The sequence below is a fragment of the Artibeus jamaicensis genome, unplaced genomic scaffold, assembly GCF_021234435.1.
Source record: "Artibeus jamaicensis isolate MK-2021 breed Jamaican fruit bat unplaced genomic scaffold, CSHL_Jam_final contig_3182, whole genome shotgun sequence".
NCBI classification, from domain to species: Eukaryota; Metazoa; Chordata; class Mammalia; order Chiroptera; family Phyllostomidae; genus Artibeus; species Artibeus jamaicensis.
In genome coordinates, this window is record NW_026521742.1 from 4,688,414 (window position 1) to 4,710,074 (window position 21,661).

The 21,661-nt window shown below is 60.4% G+C and overlaps 1 protein-coding gene across 1 annotated transcript in view; it reads left to right on the forward strand.

The window, feature by feature from the left end:
- CASTOR2 (cytosolic arginine sensor for mTORC1 subunit 2) overlaps positions 1-20,915 on the forward strand; it is a 46,705-nt gene extending 25,790 nt beyond the window's left edge. The window contains exons 2-9 of the mRNA XM_037135577.2: positions 3,907-3,977; positions 9,336-9,529; positions 10,223-10,355; positions 11,214-11,337; positions 12,054-12,164; positions 12,513-12,595; positions 15,872-15,966; positions 16,048-20,915. Of these exons, the coding sequence (XP_036991472.1) occupies positions 3,907-3,977; positions 9,336-9,529; positions 10,223-10,355; positions 11,214-11,337; positions 12,054-12,164; positions 12,513-12,595; positions 15,872-15,966; positions 16,048-16,113 (877 nt within the window). The 3' untranslated portion in view covers positions 16,114-20,915. The remainder of the gene's footprint in view (positions 1-3,906; positions 3,978-9,335; positions 9,530-10,222; positions 10,356-11,213; positions 11,338-12,053; positions 12,165-12,512; positions 12,596-15,871; positions 15,967-16,047) is intronic.
- The last annotated feature ends 746 nt before the right edge of the window (positions 20,916-21,661 follow it).

A 21,661-nucleotide genomic window follows, 5' to 3' on the forward strand; every position in this document is an offset into this window, starting at 1 on the left:
GTGGTGACTGGACTCTTCCCCTAGGCCAAAGAGAAATAGTCTAGGGTGCCCTGGACTGTTCTTTGGGGCCTGCTCCATGTTGGCTGTCAGGCTCCCCACAGACAGGGGCTCCCTGGTGTGGCCTGTGCTTGTCCCGGACCCATGCTGTGTTCACGGAGCCCAGGGGTGCATTCGCACCCCCTAGACGGGGGACATGCATGATTCTCGGGGTGTGTCCTGAGCCAGGGCGAGCCAGGGCTGTCCCGAGCCTCAGTTCCCGTCTCCCCTCCCCATTGGTCGGAGGGGTAGTGTGTGCCCCGCCTCCCTGAGTGTTGCTGAAGGATCCGCCCAGCACCATCACACAGTGCACAGCCTGTGCGCTGCCCAGACTTCGAAGCGAGTGCGCTCTCTCCCCGCAGCTGTGATGCGCCCCCTGGAATCGTGTCTCCGTGCCTGGTTGGCCAGAGCTGTTGAGGTCCACCCTGCTGTGGAGCTGGCAGGGTTCCAGGTGGCCCATGCACTCACTGCCCGAGCTGGAACCGGATGGGAACTAGCCCACCTTGAAGCTGCCCCTCATCGTACAGAGGAATGAAGCAGCCCAGGTTCACCACCCCCAGGTACCAGGTTGGGACTGGGACCCAGGCCCCTTGGCTCCAGGACTGTGGTCTCTTTCTCTCGCTCCCCCAGGCTGCTGCTTCTCCTGTCGTTTCGTCCCGTTCCTCAGTACCACGAGGGCAAACATCTCCTCCGGCTTCCTAACAGGCTGGCCAGTCGCTCGGGTCCGGTCCTCTTTCAAGCTCCCTGTAGACCAAGTACAGAGAGGCCACTGACAGGGGCTGGCACCCAGGTGCGGATTTGGCCACAGCTCATTAGAGAGCGCCGAGGTGGAACTAGAGACTTCAGTGTTTCCCTGGCGGGGGGGCGGGGGTGTGATTCAAGGCAGGGCCACACCAGGGCCAGCAGGGCTCGTTCTGGTTAGGGCCTCTCTGTCTTTGGAGGTAGGAGTGGCTGCAGCCCGCACCCCTGCCCGTCAGACACTGAGTGCCGATTCTGCGCCCAGCCAGGGTTCATCCTGGTGTGTGCACAGGGACCCGCCGTCCTCACCTGTGAGAGCTCCTGGTCTGGGGGTGGGTTGTGGGAGGTACTTGTCATTCACTGTTGCTCACGCTGTGCACCGCCCACTTCGAAGGGTGTACTTGCCCTACACCGTGAGGTGGATGGAGTCGCCCCTGGAGTCGTGGTGGACCACCACTCCTCAGCCCACGGTGGCCTTGACATCCTCTTGTAGATGCAGTGTAAGGCTGTGAGCTCTCAAGGGGGACCCATCCCAATGCTGGAAGGTGAGGGGGGCGGTGGCTGGTACCAATCACAACAAGTTTTACCCCAAAGGAGATGCTTATACTGGGCGCTGGCTGGTGTGGCTCAGTGGGTTGAACCTCGCTGTGAACTGAAAGGCTGCAGGTTCAATTCCCAGTCAGGGCACATGCCTGGGCTGAGGGCCAGGTCCCCCAGTTGGGGGACCCTTTCCTTCTCTCTAAAGGTAAATAAATAAAAATCTTTGTTTAAGAAAAAAAGATGGATGTGGTGGGTCTTGAAGGGGGAGGCGACTGCGTCGATGACATGTTTATGTCACGTCCACTCAGAGGCCAGTGTGGCCGGTGTCGGTGCCTCCAGGGCGATTTACCGGGAGTGTCCCTCACAGTCGAGCGGGCTTGGGAGCAAATGCCACATCCCTTTGCCTTCACAGGGCTCCCAGACGTGGGGAGGCCGCGCCCCGCCCCGCCCAGTGAGCACCTGCTCCCGCAGGCCAGTGGGGGGGGGGGCGCCTTCCTAGGTCTTTCTGTGTGCACAGGCGTCCCCAGGAGGGAGCTGGGCCACATCAGTGGTGGCCACTTACTAGGGTGATGATTTGCTGTTCTCCCAGGCAATTACAGATCTCACTTGTCCAGGCAGTGGTTGCAAATTGATGTGGGACAGGCAGGGACAGAGACGTCACCTGGAAACCAAAGAGCTGGAGGGAAGCGGAGGAGTGAGCGCTGCTGGTCGGGCAGAGTGTCAGAAGGGACGAGAATAAATGACACCTCGTGTACGGCGCGGCACCAGCATTTCCTGTAAGGTCAGGTTCACTGAGTTACCATTTACATGCAGTAGATTCACCCTTTTGGGGGTATAGTTCTTTACGTTTCGACAAATGGCTATGATCCCGTAACCACCACCACGGTCAGGCACTAAACACTTCCAATGCCCCAAAAGCTCCTGGGCCCCCGTCGAAAGTTGGCCCTGGGCCAGCCTCCAGCAGCCACGAATTTGTCCTCTGTCCTTACCACAGTTTGCTTCTTCCATATATCATGTAATAAAGAGAATCGTAGAGTATCAGAACCTTTTGAGTCCGGCTTTAATTTAGCAAGATGCATCTGTGATTCACCACATCATTGCACAGGTCGGTAACTCATTTCTTTCTCTTGCCAGCCAGTACCCTGCGGTTCATGCAGCTCTCCAGTCGAGGGGAGGACACTTGGGTTGTCTCCAGGTCGGGGTGGTGACCAACCAGGGCCACAAACCCTCGCGTCCAGGTCTTTGTGTGCGCGTGTGCCTGCCTTCTCCCAGGTAAACAGGGTGGGGTTTACCCAGGAGTGGGGTTGCTCCTTTGTGTGGTCGGTGTGTGTTTAACTTGATGAGAAGCTGCCAGACGGCTTTCCACATGGCTGTGTCATTTTGCATTCCTACTAGTTCTGGTTGCTCTCGTTCCTTTTGAAAAATGTGAAGAAGAGCACTGAAGGGTGCTGCAGTGGTGCCATCGACCAGGCTCGGTGCGGCCGGGCAGAGGGGGCCCCAGGAGGGGAGAGGTCCTCGGGCCTCCCGGCCCCCCCGGGTCCTTGCACCGCCGACCCCCTTCAAGGTCCCCTTTCCATTTTAATCTTTGGAGAAGTGATATCTGGGCCCTTGCTGAGTCTACTCATTGGGCCTCTCTCTGACGGCTCGCGTGACGGGTGAGTTTCACGCCCTGGGCGTGGAGCCCATGCCGGGCCTCACGCCTGAGAGCGGCGAGGCCGGGCGAATGACCACGTTGCCTGTGTCCCACAGCCTGTGCACACCCTCTCTCCCTAAGCTGCACCCGGAGTGTCCGGGGGCCATTCTGGCTGCATGGGGGACAGAGACAGGCACTGAGGGGTGGTGACCCCGTCACCCCATGACAGAAAGCCTGGACGCAGAGCTCAGTGTGTCTGCCAGGCACCAAGAGTGTACGTAGATCCAGGCCCAGCAGGGATGAGGGAAGGAGGGACGGAGTGACTGCCAGTCCCTGGCCTTGGGAAGTTGGTGGTCTTTGCTGGGGAGTGAGCATTGTACACCCCAGGCTAAGCAGTATTACCAAAGGTGACATGTGGCAGTTGAGGGGTTCGTGCCCCAAAACCGCAGAGATGGCCACATGCAGGGGGAAGTGCCCGAAGGCCGGGCTGTCACCTGGGTGGCAGGAATTAGTCCCCGAGTGACAGTGGGGGCTCTCCAGTTGGATGGTTGCGGGTAGAGGGACAGTGACTGAGGCCTAGAGGTCAGAATGGGGGGCCCATGGGAAAGACAGTTCACTGGCACGACCCCTGCCAGAGCTGCCCTTCAGCCACTTCCTCCCTGAAAGAGTGGGGTCCGCGACCCACAGGTCTATACGGGCCCTAGAGGCTGCTGACTCACAGGCCCCAAAGGTTGGGGTTCAGCGTGGATGCTCACCGTCGCCAGGGCTCTCTGAGACCTCCCCAGTCAGACCTGGGGGGTGTGGGGGGAGAGATAAGCAGCTTACTGCAGCGTACTGCAGGTCACGTGCAGCCTGAGGACCGAGCTCTGGGTAAACCGAGTTATCTGCTGGGTCACCACAGTGTTCTGCCAGGACCGATGTGGAACTGACATCCTGTGTCTGTCTGTCCGTCCACCCAGGTGCAAGTTCTTCAGTCTGACTGAGACCCCAGAGGATTACACCATCATCGTTGATGAGGAGGGCTTCCTGGGTGAGTGCCTCTCTCTGGGACGTGGTTGCCCCATGCCCCCGCCTTGTCCTCCGTGGCTGCCGCCTCCTCATCTCCGCCCCCACCTGCCAGTGGGGGGGGCCGTCGGCCGACAGCCTTCTCTCCCCCGTGTCCTGTCGCTGGTTGCCCCTCCCTCTCTCTGCCCCGAAAGGCCTCAGAGCTGAAAGAGTGACCGAGACGCAGAGCTGACTTAGCCAGGAACTAAAGTAGTCGGGGAGCAAGAGACGTGTCATCCAGTGCCCACCGGGGCTGAGGCGCCTGACCCTGCACTCAGTCCTCGTTCCCACTGGAGCAAGCCCCAGGGGCCATCCTTCGTGACCTCCCTTTACCTTTTCTCCACGTTTGAAATCGAGGTGTAGTGTACGTGCTGTACGCAACCGCCGAGCGAATTTTGACACCCGGTGGGGGCGGGGCCCGCGGCACTCTGTCCCAAACCCTTCTTCGCCCAGAAACACCCGCTGCCTGTTGGCAGTCACTCTCCCCTCCCCGGACTGCACTGCAGTTTCATTACTAAAGTTTTCATGTTTGTTCTGCTCTAAAGTAGCAACGAACATTCACTCGTGAATTAACCGATACACATTAATTCATGGGAAGGCACTGCACCCACACGCGAGAGGCTGAGAACGGAAGGGGGAGCCGTGTCCTCCAGAGCTGCCGTCCGAACCCCATCCTGCCAGACAGACAGACAGGCCCGGCATTGTGAAGCCGCAGCCCACCCCAGTGACTAGTGACTTTCTAGCGTTTCAGCTTTTTCTGTGCACGGGATGTCTCTTTTTAATTTACTTATGAGCACAGTATGTGTACAAATGGTTTCACGTAACCTTACAGCTTCAAGTCCCCTGTGACATCACAGTCTTTCACAGTAGCCCCACTTCTCGCCCAGCACCCTAAGGTTAGAGTTAAAGCTGCTTTCATTTTCTCCGAGGATAAATTTATAGACTCTCTAAATGTGTGATGTCTGGGCTTCTTCGGGTTGATCCCTAAAATGGGATCTGAGAAATGGCGTTCGGGTCAGAAGTTGTCTGTTTTACGGTCCTCCACTCATGTTGAAACCCCCGGGAGGCGATCTCTCCAGCTCTGTTCTGTCATCCTGGCCCACTGGCACTCGGGGCACCACGCCAGCGTCTGGAACGGGCCCAGCCTTCACATCGCAAGGACGCAGTGTCGTCCCCTGCCTCCCCGGGGCACCTGCATGGCCGGAGCAGGGCTAGGAGGCACCCCTGTAGTCACCCGTCCATGTATTCAGTAGCCGCTCTCTGACTACAGGAGCCACTGCTACAGGAAAGCTGTACACTCAGGCAACCCAGACACCTCTTCCCTTTCTCGTGGGCACTTATGCTTCTGATGCAGAACTGCTGAGAATCATGGCCTCTTGGACACAGAAGGAACGCTCCGGAGTATGTTTTCCGGGAATAGATATTGTATCTAACCCTCCTCCCGAGAGGAGACTAAAGTCTCCACATCTGGAAGCAGCTAATGAGAGAACAGCATGAGGAGGGAGAGAGGGAGGCCGTGGGACCTGATCAGCCAGTTTCGCAGGCCCTGGAAGCCCATGTGCAGGAACCGGCCCACGGAGGAGGGGCCGGTTGTCGGAGCCAACCCCAGGGTTGCAGGAGGCAGAATTTACTGAGCACCTAGGATGCGCCATCACCTGGCTGGCCCTGGAGATGTAACTGGAATTGAGAGATACCATCTCTGACCCCAGGAGCCTCAGGGCTCTGTAACTTCTCCCTTCCAGGCTAGCAAAGCTGGCTGCCTGGATAGCTGTTGTTGCCCAAGAAAAAACTGTGCATTTAAAGTAGTACTTCTCATACTCCTGTTGTGGAGCTACAGGGGGAAGTATCCAAAATAAGATTCACCTGTACCCGGCCGCAGAGATGCATCGCTTCCTGGGATCATTCCAGCGGCCTGAGGGTAAAGTGTACAGATGCATTTTCTAAGAGGGAAGACTGACATTGTGGTGCCCCGAGTCCCTGAGTGATGGGGGCCTGTTTGAAGTAGGAAGTGCGGTGGTGGTTCCCCACAGGCCAAGGTCAGGGGCAGCTGAGCAGGAGCATGGGCCGGTGTGCAGTGGGCTGTTTGGGAGGGCCCGCAGAGGGCCGGGTGTGGGGCGGGGGCTGCTGAGTTCCAGCCTCTCGCCTCAGCTCTGGGCGGGGGTGTTTCTGGGAGGAGGCTCCTCTTCAGAAAGGGGGTTCAGTCTGTGGCCACCGCCGCGGGGCGGGCGGGGGTGCTGGTGTGCCACGCCGTGTGAAGGACGGAGCTCTGTCCCGGTTGTGCGAACACTGCTTCTCGCCCAGGGGCCTCCCGTGGCCAGGGAGCCTTGGTCATTGTTCGTTGGCAGTATTGTCAGCGGGAAGCCTTCCCGGGTAGGCACGAGCAGCTGTCTGTGGCTCACATGTATGTAAAATGCTGAGCCTTCCCTGGGAGGGTGGGGCAGCTGTCAGTGACATTGACCAGATGGCTCTCTGTTTCATGTGGAATTGCAGAGGTTCTTTGTGCAAATGGATGCCGGGTGTCGATGTGTGGCGAGAAAGGGGTTTCTCGGTGTGTGTGTATGATTGGATCTTTTACATATTTAATGAGCACTTACTAGGTGCAATGCTAGATGCTCTCAGGGACCCAAGCTAATGTGAGCGGCAGCCCCTACCATGACCTCTGGGTAGTGGGCAGCATCTTAGGTTTGCAGTTAAGCGGGGCACAGTGCCAGTCAGGACCCCTTCACTGCCCCCGCATCACAGTCCCCTTACCTGCGTCAGCGGGGTCTGTACCACACTGGAGGAGGACATGCTCCTGGAGCCAGGACCGGCCGAAAGGTAGAGGAGGAAGATGCTGAGAGGCAACTCCTGGTGTTGCACTGGGCTCAGAGGGGAAGGTCCAGGTTCGGATCTAGCCCTGCTACTCACTGCTTATCACTCTGGGCAAGCCGCTCAGCACCCTGGGGCCTCCGTGGCCTCGTCCCAAACGGTCACCACCCTCCTCTCAGTTCTGTTAAGGCACGCTCGTGGCCGACGTGGCACGTCAGTGGACCCAGACATTTCAAACCCGTATTGTTCAAGGGTTGGCTGTGCTCCTTTACAGCGAAGTTGAACATTTTTAAAACTCTTGATACACTTTACCCAACTGCCATCCAGAACCTGCAAGGCCACCACCAGCCTCGTGAGCACAGAGAGGCTCTGGCGTTGGACGAGCCCTTGGGTGGGTGCCAGGCACTCAGCCCAGTGCTCGGTGGGGATTATCTCATTTAATCCTCCAAGCACTTCCCCAGTTGATCCTGGTTTCATCATCCCACGTTTGAAAACTTAAAAACCCAGGGGCCCAAGGTCACGTGGCCAGGATTAAAGCTGCCTGCCCTACCCTAGGACGCTTGGCCCCGCTTGGCCCCGCTGCAGGCAGGGCAGGGGGAGCCGGAGGCACACAGGCCTGTGCAGAGGACGCTGCTGTGTACCACAGGGCACCGCAGGTCCTGCAGCCAGAACCCCGGGCTCCTGGGCAGGTGGGGGCCGCACCCAGCACAGTCACCCAACTTTGTGACTAGGAGGGTGGCAAGACACTAGTACCTCGTCTACCAGGGAGCGTCCTCAGCTCCAAGAAGCTATTTTTGGGGCCTTGGACAATGGGCAGTGACAAGATAATCTGTTTCAGTCTTGGAATGGGTCCACTTTCCCTGTAGGGAAGAGTCAGCTTGCACCTCCTGCCAGCTCATCCCCAGGCCCCAGTGCAGCACTGTGGGCTCGCTGAGGCTTGGCCTGGGGTGAGGATGATGCCCTGCAGCCCCTCCCTGTCCCTCAGAATGCAGGGCAGCATTCGGGGTCTGTGGGGCCAGAAGCAGCAAATGCTGTGGTTTCCCGCTTACAGAGCTCACTCTTCCGGAAAACTCAGGGGGTCACTGCTAGTCTGGGTCCCCCACAGTCCAGTCCTGCCGCTGGAGGAGCCTCGGGGGCTTCTCTTCTGGGCTGAGAGCCAGAGGGGGGATTGCTAGCGTCTGCCCAGACGGACCCGGGCTGGAGAAGTCTCCTCCAGGACACCTCAGGTGACGAGCAGAGACTGGACGTGGCTGCCTGAGACCCAGCGCCTTTTCAGGCGTTTTCCCCTGCCCTCCCTCTTCTGGGAAGTGGCCTGCCTCTCCAGCCAGCCTGGCCAAGGACTGGCCCTTCTCAGCCAGCAGGACTAATGGACTTGCTGGGCTGTGGTCGCCATGACGACCAGAGCTGGGCAGGTAGGAGCCTGGCGGGGCCTCCCTCAATCTCCCCTCCTTGGGAGCCATCTTGCCTGAGGCCAGCACAGCCTTCCCTGGGGTATTACCGTCATCATCCACATCACTGGTGTCTGGGCCCCTCTTAGCCTCTGTTCTTCCTGGGGGCCTGGCCCTTCTTCCCACTCAGTGCCCAAGATAGAGCATGAGAGCATCGGGCTTGGGCTTGGATCCTGGCAGTGTCCTTCCCTAAGTGATCTTGAGCAAATCACTGCCCTCCAGAGCTCTGGTTTGGGGTGTCTGCGGTGGGAATAACAGTCCCTCGGTGGGGTGGGTTTGGGCAGGTGTCTGTGATGCGTGGAGAGTCCGTGCTCAGCTCTGTGCTCGTGGAGGCGAGTGCACACATTCTGTGCCCCCGCCTCTCTGGCGGCTCTGCAGGATGCAGTGAAACGGATGGTCTGAACGCATGGAATCCAGGTCTTCGTGAGGTGGTCAGGGAGCCCCAGAATTGCTGTCGCTCTGAACCACCCCGCCCCACCCCTGCCAGCCCCTCAGGACTCCCAGGCCCTCGGGAGGGGCTTGGGTGACAGCCGCTGCCCACCTGACGGTGGCCCCAGGAGCCTTCCTGGAGCCGTGTGTTCTTGCAGAGAAGCCGCGGCCCAGCAGGTCTGGCTGAAGCAGGGAGGACCCCCGGGCCCCCGTCCTGTCTCCTCCCGGCCTCCCCTCCACCCCCCGCCTCCCGGGAAGTTCCCGGGAGCCCAGTTTGAAAACCAGGGGACCCACTCCACTGGTGTGGGCAGCGATGGCAGCGGCTGCCGCCCAGAGGGCGGTGAGGTCTAAGAGTAACAAAATCACTACTGGCTGCTGTGTATTTGTCATTTCACAGTGGAGGAAACTGAGGCCCAACACTGATAAACCCTGTGTCCCTGTGTCCCTGTGTTTCCCACTCTCTTGAGCCGCCCACCATGTCCAAAGTCCTCTGAGGCAGATCCCACGCCCCTGACAGATGAGGGTACTCAGGCCCAGAAGGCAGGTCTGGCTGAGGTCACACAGTTGGTCCCAGGTCTCAGTCCCCACCCCTGGGACCTTCCCTGCCCTGGGGACCTGGGGCCCGTCAGTCACAGGCCGGCCTTCTGTGCCCCCTGCAGAGCTGCCCTCCTCGGAGCATCTGAGTGTGGCAGGTGCCACCTGGCTGGCCCTCAATGTAGTGTCGGGCGGCGGCGGCTTTTCCAGCTCCCAGCCCATCGGAGTGACCAAGATCGCCAAGTCGGTCATCGCCCCGCTGGCCGACCAGAACATCTCCGTGTTCATGCTGTCCACCTACCAGACGGACTTCATCCTGGTAACCGCCTCACCCCACCCCGGGCCTCGGGCGACACGGACACCCCCGCAGGCGTTGTCTGCAAGTTCTGTGGTCCCCACTCTCTGATCAGCTCAGAGAGAGGTCAGGGGACCTCAGGGTCATCAGTGAAATGTAAGCATGGCCTGCACTGGACCCTAGGTCTCTGCCCCACCACACCCACTACCTGCCTTTGATGGGGACATGCTGGGCTTTCCTGGAGGCCAGGAAGTGAGGTCTGCGGGGCGCACGTGTGGGTGGGATGCCCTCCCAGCTGGACCTCTGTCTCCCCACTCCCCCGCCCCTCCCCCGGGATGGCAGGTTGTCTGGTCAGGGGGCCAGCAACAGCTCCTGGACACCGTGTTACTCATTCTCTTCCTCCTTGGGGCATGGCCACCCTCAGGAGAAGGGGCCTGGAGGGGGAACAGGTCTGGGCCCAGCACTCTAGAGGGTGGGACGAGGGACGGACCTGCACCTCCCAGCCCCCGGTGCGGTGTCTTCTCCCCTCTGTGCCATTCCTGTTGCCCCTGGAGCGCAGTGCCCCTGACCCCAAGCTCCCGTCCCCCACCAGGGGGCAGGAGTCACGGGCGGGAGGCAGGCTCTGGGGCCCAGACTCTCAGAGTGAAGGGGTCGCTGCCCCAGGCCCAGTTGATCCAGAGCCACAAGACACTCACATCCTCAACTCCCCTTCCCCAGGTGCGTGAGCGGGACCTGCCCTTTGTCACCCACACCTTGTCCTCTGAGTTCACCATTCTGCGGGTCGTCAATGGTGAGACGGTGGCGGCTGAGAACCTTGGCATCACCAATGGCTTTGTGAAGCCCAAGATGGGTGAGTGGGTGGGGGCTGTGGTCAGCGAGGGACCTCAGGGAGTCACCAGGTCCCTGAAGTAAGCCGGTCCGAGAAAGACAAGTACCATATGACTTCTCTTAGTGTGACTCTAATGAGCAAACTGAACTCACAAAGTAGAAAGAGACTCGTTGATCTAGAGAACAGACAAGACAGACAGCTGTCAGAGAGGAGGCGGGATGGGGGGCTGAGTGAAAATGGTGAAGTCATTAAGACAGAAAACAGACACGGACAACAGTGGGGTGACTGCCAGAGGGGGGGGGGCGGTAATGAGGGTCAAGGGGAGTAAATGGTGACGGAAGGAGACTGTCTGGGGTGGTGAATGCATGATGCAGTATGCAGATGATGGGTTATAAAGTTGGACACTTGGAACCTGTATAATTTTATTAACCAAGGGCAGCTCAACAAATTCAATTTTTAAAAAAGGAGTTGTTAGCCAGTCCTGCCCTAGGCCAGGCTCACAGCATCAGCTGAACTCCAGGCACCACGCAGTCCGGAGTCCTGGTTCGGACGCTGTTCCAGGGTCTAGCACGGGTGGTGGATGCGGACGCAGCCCGCCCGGCCCCCGGTGTCAGGGTGGACCTCCCAGGGGCACCGATGCTCGAGCTGAGTGACGTGTGGAGCCCACGTGGGAGCTGACCCAGACAGTGACGGTCGGGAAGAGCGTTCCAGGCGGAGACTACAGCCCGTGCAAAGGCCCAGCCCTGGGGGCGGGGTGGCGATGAGAGGAGCAGTGCGTGCAGGTGGAGGCTAAAGCAATGACGGGCGGGCCTCCTGGGCCTCCAGCCGCCCCACACGCTGCTCTCTCACGACCTCGACGCCCCCTCTGTCGTCTCACAGTCCAGAGGCCTGTCATCCACCCACTGTCCAGCCCCAGCAACAGGTTCTGTGTCACCAGCCTGGACCCCGACACGCTGCCCGCTGTGGCCACACTCCTCATGGACGTCATGTTCTACTCCAACGGGTAGGTCCCCCTGGGGTGTGAGGGGCCGCGGGCCAGGCCGAGGGGAGCCGTGGCAGAACCCAGGAGCCCCCCCGTCTTGGGATCCAGACCTGCCCTGGGCGCCAGTGTGTCTCCACCCACAGCCCCGTCCCCAGAAGGGAGACAGCCTTCCTCGGGAACCTCAGAACCGGGGAAGCCCAGGTGCACGTGTGGACGGAACAGCGCCCGCTGCTCTCTGCTCCGAGGGCAAGCTCAGCCCTGGAGGAGCCAGGAACTCGGGGTTTTTCATTCGGAGGGTGACAGGCTTTACATTTTTTTCTCAGAACAGATTTTAAATTTAGGCCAGCACCAGGTCGGGTGGGTGCAGGTGCCAGTGAGCTGGCAGTGACCACGGGTTGTGCCGAGGCGTGGGCCAGCACAAGGACAAAGAAACCCCACCTGGGAGGGGGCAAGCACAGCCTGCCCGGGGCCAGCTGGACTCTGCACTGCGAAGTGCTGTGCTCACCTCCGTGAATGCAGTGGAGGCCTGTGCATCTCACAGATGAGACCAAGGGGATGACCCTGGCTCAGGGTGACCCCGCAGGGCAGGGGCGGGGCCGGGGCCTGGCCCTGCTCTCCCAGGCCGGGCTCTGCCCGACGCTTCATGCCGAGGCTGGCAGGCGGGGCCAGAGAGCCAGGTGGGGGTCAGCGGGCAGTGGGCCTTCCACTCTGCCCCTCACCAGCACCCCTGCCCCCAGCGTGAAGGACCCGATGGCTGCCAGTGATGACTGTGGCCACATCCGCTTCTTCTCCTTCTCCCTCATTGAGGGCTACATCTCCCTGGTGATGGACGTGCAGACCCAGCAGAGGTGAGCCGGCCACAGGGCGGAGGTGGACTCAGGGTGGGCTAGACTCCATGATGGGCACGGCGCCCACTTTGTCCCCGGTGGGTCCTCACCACAGCCCCTCATTGCAGGAGAGCTGGCCCCAGGTCGTCTGGGCGCCGTTGGTCCCTCGGCCCCCCGTGCTGGTCCAGAGCCCAGCCCCAGCCTTGCCTTCCCGTCCCCCTACCCCCACCCCCAGGCAAGGAGGGTGCAGAGAGAGTGGGTCAAGGACTCGACAGGGGTCCTCAGGCCCATCCGGTGGCTCCGTGGAGGGCTGGCCGGGGAGCACTGTTAACCTCTGCTGTCTGGGATGGTTCTCCCCCCACTCCGAAGGTTCCCTAGTAATCTGTTGTTCACGAGTGCATCCGGAGAGCTCTGGAAGATGGTGCGGATTGGAGGACAGCCCCTGGGATTTGGTAAGCCCCGTGGGGTTCAACAGCCGGGGTGAGGAGGCTGGCATTGCCGAGTGCCTCCAAGAGCTGGGCACTGGTGTCACTGGGAATTGCTCAGCCTGTGCGTCGTACCCGGTGGTGCAGATGGGAGCCCCAGGTCCCGGGCCAGTGAGTGACGGGCGGTACAGGCCCCTGGAGGACAGGAGGAGCAGCTTCAACCAGAGCCCCCCTGTTCCCCCCCAGCCCCGCCCCGACTAGAAAATACACACCTGCTCAGTATTAGGAAACTGGGAGCATGATAACAGTGGAAGAGGGAAAGAAGGTCACTCCTTAGTCCCCCTGCTCACCAGTCTCGGCTGCGTCCTTCCCGTGAAGCACTCACTGGCCAGCTCACAGCCAGTCTCAGGCGTCCGGGGGCTGCACCTCGTCTGTTCTGGGGGAGGCACTTCCTCCTCCGAAACTGCCGTGACCTGATCCCCCGGGAGAACGTTCGCGTGATTCCCTAAGGCTCAGTCTAGCGTCAGGTTCTACAATTCTCCATACAGTAGCTTTGGTAGGTAGTTGTGCCCATAAGCATTTTCCGTGGGGCCCTGGGCCTCAGACCCCTCGGTTAGAAGGGCCATGCGACACGCACGTTGTCAGCGTGGGGTGCAGGCCGAGGGCCCTGCTGGGAGCAGCAGAACGCCTGGAGTAGAGCTCTGTCTCAGTGAGAAAGGGTTGGTTTCCGTCATCAGACTTCGAGGCCCAGAGCCGGTACCCAGAGGCGCCCTTGGTAAATCGCAGAGCGGTTATTTCCAGGGAGCATCCTTGGCAAGCCCGTGGGACCAGCGAACCGTGATTTCTCATAGACGGGGTGCAGGGTGCTTCCAGTAACACTCAGACTGCCCCGGGGGCCTTCAGGTCCACCCTGCAGGCTTGGCTCCTGGGACAGGACACGGAGGTGGCAGGGCATTTTGACCTGGGAGCAGCGGGTCTGTGAGGGCCAGGTTCTGCCACCCGCTCCCACCATCCACATTTGCAGGTGGATGGTGACCTGCAGGACACTGTCCCCTAACTGCTCACGCCAAAGCCGAAGCCAGAGCCATCCTGGGGCAGGAGGACATTCCGCTACTGTCCAGGGGCCAGAAGTGCGTGCTGAAGGCCCCTGCTCTGACCCTGGGGCCCCGCCTGCCCCTCTGGCCACCTTCTGCACAAACCCCAGCATTTCCCACATTTGCTGCCCAGTGAAGGAGGCGGGAGATTGGACTTTGGGGTGTGTTGCTTACCCCCGAGCCTCGGTTTCCTTATCTGTATAATAAGGATAAAGATAGTGCCTCGTGGTGGTTCTGGGCACCTCAGGAGGTGTCAGCTGCACCGTGTGCTCAGCAAGCAGCCGTTGCTGTCACTGTCACATAGGGACCAGGTGGCTCAGAGAAGGTCCAGGAAGGGAAGGCTTCTGGAAGGCGGTGGCTCTGGAGCCGACCGGTGGGCAGGCACTGGGCGGGCAGGAAGGGGTGGCAGGTCCGGCGTAGCTCCCGCCCGGCCCTCCCAGGTGAAGGAGCACGGTTCCGGGGCCGGACCAAGGAAGGGGTCTGCCCGCGTCTTCCTGCAGAGCTTCAGCAGGTGGGGGCGGCAGGCAGCAGCCTCCAGGAGGAGACGCAGGGAGAGGCTGGAAGACATGCACACCTGCTTATCTTTTTATCCCAGCTTTGCTTTTGAGTTCACCAAAATGCACTCAGTACAGTAATAGTACCCAGAAAGCCCGGATGGAGGAGTACAGGTGAGACAGTAGAGGGAACCGCCGTCTCGGTGCCGGCGAGCATCTGCACGCTGCTGTGGAGCGAGGCTGGGCCTCGTGGATGCTGACGGGGAGAGGGGTGTGTGGACACCACTGCGAGCCGGGCAGGCAGGCAGGAGGGAAGGCGACAGCCGGATCTGCCTTCCGAGGAGGGGGAGGGTTTAGCGCCGCGCTCCTACCTGTGAAGGGCCCTGCAAGGAAAACAGCGCAGACTCTGACAGGTTCCAGACCGGCGATTCCGTGTGTCTGACCGTGGCTGGAGTAAGCGTATTTTACATCACACCCCCCAGCAGCTTGAACCACAGTCTCGCAACACTGCGTTCATCTGGCCACAGGCCGTGCTGCCTGACCTCTCCTCCTCTGTGGTGTCATTTCATAAAACACTGGTCACAAGCCTTCTAAAGTCAAGTCACTAGTGGGTCACAACCCGCAGTTGGAAATGCACCGTTCTAGACCCTCATCTCTTCCCCTCCCCCTTTTGTGGAGTAGCTGTGTCTGTAGCGACAGCTGCCCCGGGACACAGCCAGGCTCCGTTCATAGCCGCACAGGACGGCCCCCGGGAGTGTAGGCATGAGGTCTGCACAGGCAGACCAAGGGCAGAGCACGGACTTAGAGAAGCCACCAGGGTCACTGCACAGGTCCTGGGGGTGGGACCCAGGTTAATCCCAGGTTTTAGCCCCAGAATTTCATGGGAGCTGGTGACCAGATCTAAACTCTCCACCCACCACCACCCCACCTGCAGTCGGCTGGGCTAGTGTTAGGGAAATGCATCTTCATCAAAATCAGAACAGTAGCTTTGAAGGAAAACACACAGTTGTGTTCAAGGGGAGTAGTCCAGGTGGTCTTCCTGTAGGAGGAAGCCTTGAGTGGTACATTTAAGTCAGGGAGGAAGCTGCAGTTGAGGATAAGACCAGCCCTAGGCAACCCCAAGGTTGCCTCATCAGATGAGGTTTGGAAGACCAGAAAGCACCACACCTTGGAATAGGAAGTCACGTCCCAGCCCAACCAAACACCTGACCCTGCCATTAGGACAGGCAGGGGCCATTGCCCAGTGGGGACTCTGATGAGGAAACTGAGGCTCAGAGAGAGGAAGCGACTTTGCCACAGTCATCTGGCTAGAAAAGTGTCAGTGACAGAAAAGGGGGCCTGAACCCATGTGCCCCTTGCCCACACTGCCTCCGGCTCCGTCTTAGAGAACTCGGGAGGTCGCGGGGAAGACAGAATGGGGCTACGGAGCGTGGAAACAGAGAATGACCAGAGTTAGACAGAACTGGTGGGCCCTAACACTGCAGAGCTCATTGCTGGCCGAGGGAATCCAAGAAGGCTCCTGGGTCGGGGAGCCTTTGCACTGGGCCTTCAGGGGGCAGGTGGGCATTTTCTGGGAAGACTGTGGGCACAGGACAGGCACCACTGGCAGAGGGACGGGAAGGGCTGAGAAGCAAGGAGGGCCCGGGCCGCACTGGCCAGCGCCCCGGTGATGATGTCAGGTGGAGGCTGAGCACGGTCCCCACTTCTGTCCCCAGATGAGTGTGGCATTGTGGCCCAAATCTCGGAGCCCTTGGCTGCTGCAGACATCCCCGCCTACTACATCAGTACTTTCAAGTTCGACCATGCACTGGTGAGTGTCCAGCCCCAACCGCCCTGCACAGGGAAGCCGGTTCCAAGGGCTCACATGTCGGTGGCCTCCTGCCCTTTGCAGGTACCAGAAGAAAACATCAACGGCGTCATCAGCGCCCTGAAAGTCAGCCAAGCAGAGAAGCATTAGGAGGGCATCTCTCCCCTCCTTGTCCACGCCCCAGCCCTGGGCCCAGCCCCACCTGAAGATTCTTCTTGCAGTATTTCTCAACAGACTGGAAAATCATCCCTAGGTCCTCCAAAGAAAGGGCCTCAGAGACATCCATCCCCATTTGCTGACTTTGCCAGGCCTGGAGCCCAAGCCAGGCCCCCACCCCCCCTCCTGCCTTCCCAGAGCCCCCAGGCCTTCCCTAGAACACCCATCTCCTCCTCCCACCTCCACTCCAGAAAATGATGCCGGAGGCCCCGGGAGCTTCTGAGCTGACCCACCTCCTCACCTGGCTTCACCCACAGCTGGGAGCAGACACTGAAGTAAGCTGGCACCTCCTGCAAGACACTGGGGTCCCAATTCAATTCACATGTTTTGGGGGGGCAGGCCAAGTGGGGCTGAGTTTATGGAGCCTTGGGAGGCACCGCGAGGGTGGGGAGCTGGATCCTGTGGTTGCTGGTCTCGGGTTCCATCAGCTCGGGGCCGGTTCCCGGAGTGAAGTCCAGTGGGCAGCCCTTGGGGCATGTGCAGATGAGGCTCCAGCAGAGCTCGGGTGGAGCGCTGAGCCGGGGGCGACCGAGCCCCCCGGGATCTTGCCTGCCAAGCACAGGGCCTGTGCCCCAACTCCCAGCAAGACTGCCAGCGGGGCCCTTTCCGCACCCTCCCACCACAAGCTCTCACTCCTGGGAGACCCACCGGGGGTTCCTGCCCGGATTCCCAGGAGACCCACCAGCGTGGGGCACAAGCTCCCATCCCCTCTGCTTTCCCTGCACCCTACTCGGGCAGGCGGAGCCTCGGTTTCCCCCAGGTGAGGGTCCTGCCAGCCTTCCGGGCCTGAGGTTTCTTAGGCACCGCCCTCCTCCCCAACTAGGCCAGCACAGGGCTCCCCTGTCATCCTGCCCCCTCCCTTGTCCCACTTTAGGGGACATAGAAGGCCTCTGCCCCCCAACTCCCCCACCTGCCCACCCCTCAGTCTGGGGCCTGTGGCACTCATCAGTACTTGATCTGGGAGGCAGCTTATCTGAGCCTTAACAGAGAAAACCGTACTTTGTTTAGTTTCTTATTTAACGTATTTGCGCTCAGGCTGTGGTCAGCAGCCATTTCAAGAAGCAGGGCCTGCCTACCGGGTTGTCAGGCCCTGAGGCTCGACGTCCCCCAGCTGGTGCCCCGTGACTCCCAGGACAAGCATGAGGACTGTGGGCCTTGGCCCCCCTTGGAGCCGGACACTGGGAGCAGAAGGCCGTTTGTAGATGGGCCCCAGGGTGCCTCACACAGGGCTGCCCAGCCAGGCCTAATGACAGGTACCCAGGCAGCCGTGGTTCCAAGTGTCAGAGGGGACCTGAGGGCCACGGGGGGTGGACAGCCAGGTGGCAGGTCAGCTGAGGTGGCTTGTCCCCCTGGAGGCTATTCAGGGAGAAAGGGGTAAGGCCTGTGCCTCCTCCCCAGCTGGGGGTGCTTTTGGAGCACACAGGCTCCACTGCAGCCCCGCGCCGCCCCTGAGAAGCTGTGGGGAGAGGGGGCGTTCTGGTCCCGCACGGGCCTCGCCCCCCTCGCTGAGCTGTGTGGGCCCCTGTGCTGGAAGCCCCAGGTTTCGGAACTGTGTGTCCCAGCCCTTGTGGGCGGGTCTCAGGGCCCACACCCGGGTAGGAAGCCACCTTTTTTCTTTTTTAAGTTAATTCATTTTGCACAAAACTCCCTAACCAAAATGTGTAAACTGTTAGCTGGTTCCAAAATGGAGGTGGCCACATGGGCGGGGCGGCACCTGAAGCCCCGAGTCCCCTTCCTGTCCGTGGAAGGCCTCGGTTTTCCGCGGTGTGCCTCCCCAGACCCCTCCTGTCGGTCCCCAATCACGTAACTGGGCTTTTCCTCCTTCTGAGCAAGTGCGTAGGCCCCGTGACCCCAGAAATGCGTGCTCCCAGGCCACTAGGGCGCATCTATTGTACACACGTATAAATACCTGTGTTTTATGTTGATAGAGATATATACTGTAAATAGCATATATACTTGAGCAATATATATGTTAATATATACCGTGTGGGCACGCGCACATGTGTGCGACGTGTGGACACAGACCCCGCTGTGTGCACGCACGTGGGCGTGAGGGCCCCGCCCGCCACGTCCGCCGTGCACACAGGCACGTTGGAGCCGCCCTGTGCTTTCGATTCAAGTCTATGGGCGCTAAGCTTCGGAAAGGAGTGGGCCAGCCACCTCAGCCCTGCCTCAAGAGAAAAACAAAACCAGCAGCTCAGGAGCTGAGCCCCAGGTCGGGTGTCGAGGTTCCTCCCCCTTCTCCCCAGTCTCCCAGGAAAGTTGGATTCAGCTCCTTGTACCTCCATCTCCACGGCCGAGACCCCTGAACCTTTGTATTTGGAAGACTGTAGAGCAGAGAGAGGAGAAGTGGGGTGGGACCTCTTGCTTTCTAACAGACCAGTCTCCGGACCTGAAGGCCCAGGCCCGCTGGATGGTCGCCCGAGGCTCCGTCCAGGCCCGCGCCCCTTGCATGGCTGGTTTTATGCTGACGGCTTACCTGATTTTTTTCACCTGCAAGCTTAGAAACCTCGGGCTCTCTTCCCCTGTCTACTGGGCGCTGGCCCCGTCTAAGAAAGGGTCTGAGGGAGCCCCGGATGCTGTGTCCAGGGAGGGGACGAGGCAGCTGCTGCCCGGGAAACCCTGCCCTTTGCTTCCCCGCCCTGCTGTGTGAGGTGGCCCGTGGAGGCCGGCGGCTGTTCTCTCAGGCCTATGCAGTGTGTGCATGTCCGTGATTAGCAGAGTCAGTGATTTGGTCTCCGCAGCATTTGTGTGGGGGAGGGCAGGGCGTGAGTGCTTTTCCCACTGGTTAGCTGCCCCCTCCATCTGCAGGTTTGCTGGGTGTGGGGGTCTCCAGACCCACCAGAGGTGGCCTGAGGAATGAATGTGCCCCATCAGGGCTGAGGCTTTCTTGGCACTGGCTGGCGGGTTGCATGCAGCAGGGGGAGGAACACTGGGCAGACAAGGCAGCCGCAGCGAGCAGGCAGGCCCTGTATCTTTGCTTCCGTGCCACTTCCTGGGAAGAAAAGCTTGAACTATCTAAACCCCTTGCCCACCCCTTCCCCTACACTACAGAGTGGGGGGGGGTGTCATGACCACCCCCTTCCTCCCCCCCCAGTTGTAAAAATCTGCCCCTGCTCCATACTCAGCCTGGGCTCCCCTGGTTCCCAGGAAACTCCTGCCCTGCCCCAGCCCCCAGTCCTGACCCCACAGATGGGCAGTGCCCACTCTGCACCTCCTTCCTCCCTGAGGGTCCCCAGAGACCCACAGGAGGTGCCCCCTGCGCCACTGCCCTCGGCCCAGGGCACACACCCCGCTGGACAGGCGTGCGGACTCCCCCACCCCAAGATTCTGGGGGTCGGCCCCCAGGCACCAGCAGGCTGCCCGTCCCACCACCTCCAGGCCGTGGGGCCCTGGCCGGCAGGGAGGGAGCGAGGAGGCCCAGAGCTGCCCACCACCCCCACTCCCGGCAGAGACCCTGGCCTCGGGGACTAGTGTGGGCTCCCAGACGGTGTGCGGTCTGGCGAGGCTTGTCGGCTCTGAGGCAACAGAACGCCACAGAGGTCGGAGGGGCCGGGAGGGGGCAGACCCAGATTTCCAGGCAAGGGTACCGTGTGCCTGATAATCAGAGATGAACTCGTCCACCCACCGCCAGCTCCTCCTGGCCCCGCTTCCCAGGAAGACCTTTTAGGAGACTGACGGTCACCCTGGGCCACCCTTCTGGGCCTCTCGTTCTGGATGTGGGACAGCAAGGGCCCTTCCCAGCCCCGGTTAAGGGAAGAAACCTTGGGGATCTCCAGCCCTGAGAAATGACTGACACCACTTCCTGCGTGAACACTGGGCGGGGGTGGGGGGAGGGAGGAGGAAGACACCCCAACACGCCTGTGCCACTGTGAAACACTGGTGTTGGTGAGAGGAGCCTGGGGAAGTCCTGGCTGCTGAGCTGAGGGAGGGGCTGGGTCTAGAGCGGGCAGTGGCCCTTCGTTCAGAGAGGCCGCCTGGGAGGGAGCCCAGCAAGGTGGTGGACAGAGGGCAGGCTTGGGAAGAGGGGCCCCAGGTTGTCGCGAGGGGAGATGAGCCCAGGTGTAGCTGGGTCTCAGCGGTCACCCCAACTGTTTAGTTTTTGTTTTTTATTTTCAAATTAGAGGCAGCCAAAGGACAACCTTAATTCTCTCTCACACCTTTGCACAGGTCATGGGGGAAAGCCACAGGTGGGTGGTGGCCTTCAGCTGCGACTGCGTACACTCCTGTTGAAGGCTGCCGTGTTGGGAAGGGAAGATGGCGCCCGCTGGCCACCGTGCCTGCGGTGCTGGGGGCCGCGGGCTCCAGGAGTGGCTGGGGGGAGAGGCGGTGGAAGCCTGCAGCCCAGCCCCCTGGCACCTGTGGGCAGCCAGGCAGTGAGGGAGTTTGTGGTCCTCGGTTCAAGGGGTTGAGAGGCTGAGTCAGGACACTGTTCTGTGCATGGCCACACGTGTTTACTCTTACGCATCAACTGTGTGTGCTGTGGCATACACATTCATGGGTGTATAAGAGCATGTGTGTGCAGAGTCCAAAGCTGAGCTAAGGGGCTGGCTTAATCAGTATTTGGAGGTCTTGGTAGCGTTCCGTGGGCCATGTGTCGAGGGCGGGATGGGCAGGCAGTGGCAGGCCCGTGAGGACTGCCCCAGTGCCCTTGACTTTGTTAAGACTGCTCTGAGGTTGGGGCAGAGGGGTCCCTTGCAGGGCCGTGTCCACACAGCCAAGCCTGAAAGCCTAGACCAGCTTGCAGTCCTGAGGCTGGTATTCACAGGGAGCGGTGGGGGGTGCCCGCGCCCCTCATCTGCCGGGGGGGCCACAGGAGGGGGAAAATGAAAAACTGGCCAAATTCGGGTCCCAAGATGGAGACCGGGTGGTCCGGGAAGAACTGAGCGGGGTTGGCTCCAGAACTGGGGTGGGGGGCGCCTGACACAGCCCCCGAAGCCCTTTTCGTGCTCCATGCCAAAATCACTTCCGTTAACCCTGCGATGAGTGGCCGTGGGACGCGCAGTGGGGCGCTGAGGGGCCTCTGCCCTGCCCGGCCTCATCCTGAGGAGCGAACCCCTTGGGGTGAACGCACCCAGGTCACCAGCAGTAGCAGTGGCGCCTCCATCTGTCCCCGGGTGAGGGGGAGAACCAGGCAGCCCGACACTGGGGCCCCTCACACTTACTTTCTTTGTTGAAGAAACAAAACCCTCGAGATTCATGTACTGTATGATGGAGAGAAAAAAGTACCTAATGTTCCCCCCAAAAGACAGTATATTTTGTACTTTGTAAAGTGTTCATTAAAATGGAGGAGAAAAATTTGGCTGTGAGTCGTTTGATTTTTGTCCCGGTCCAGCGCCCCCTCTCATCCCCTCGTTCTCCACACTGTGCTCGGGAAGCAGGGCAGTTAGAGGGACAGAAAAGGCTTCCGGCCCGACATCCAGAACCGGGGAGAGCAGCCCCCGGAGCAAGAGGGGCTGTATTAGCAGATGCTGTGGAGTAA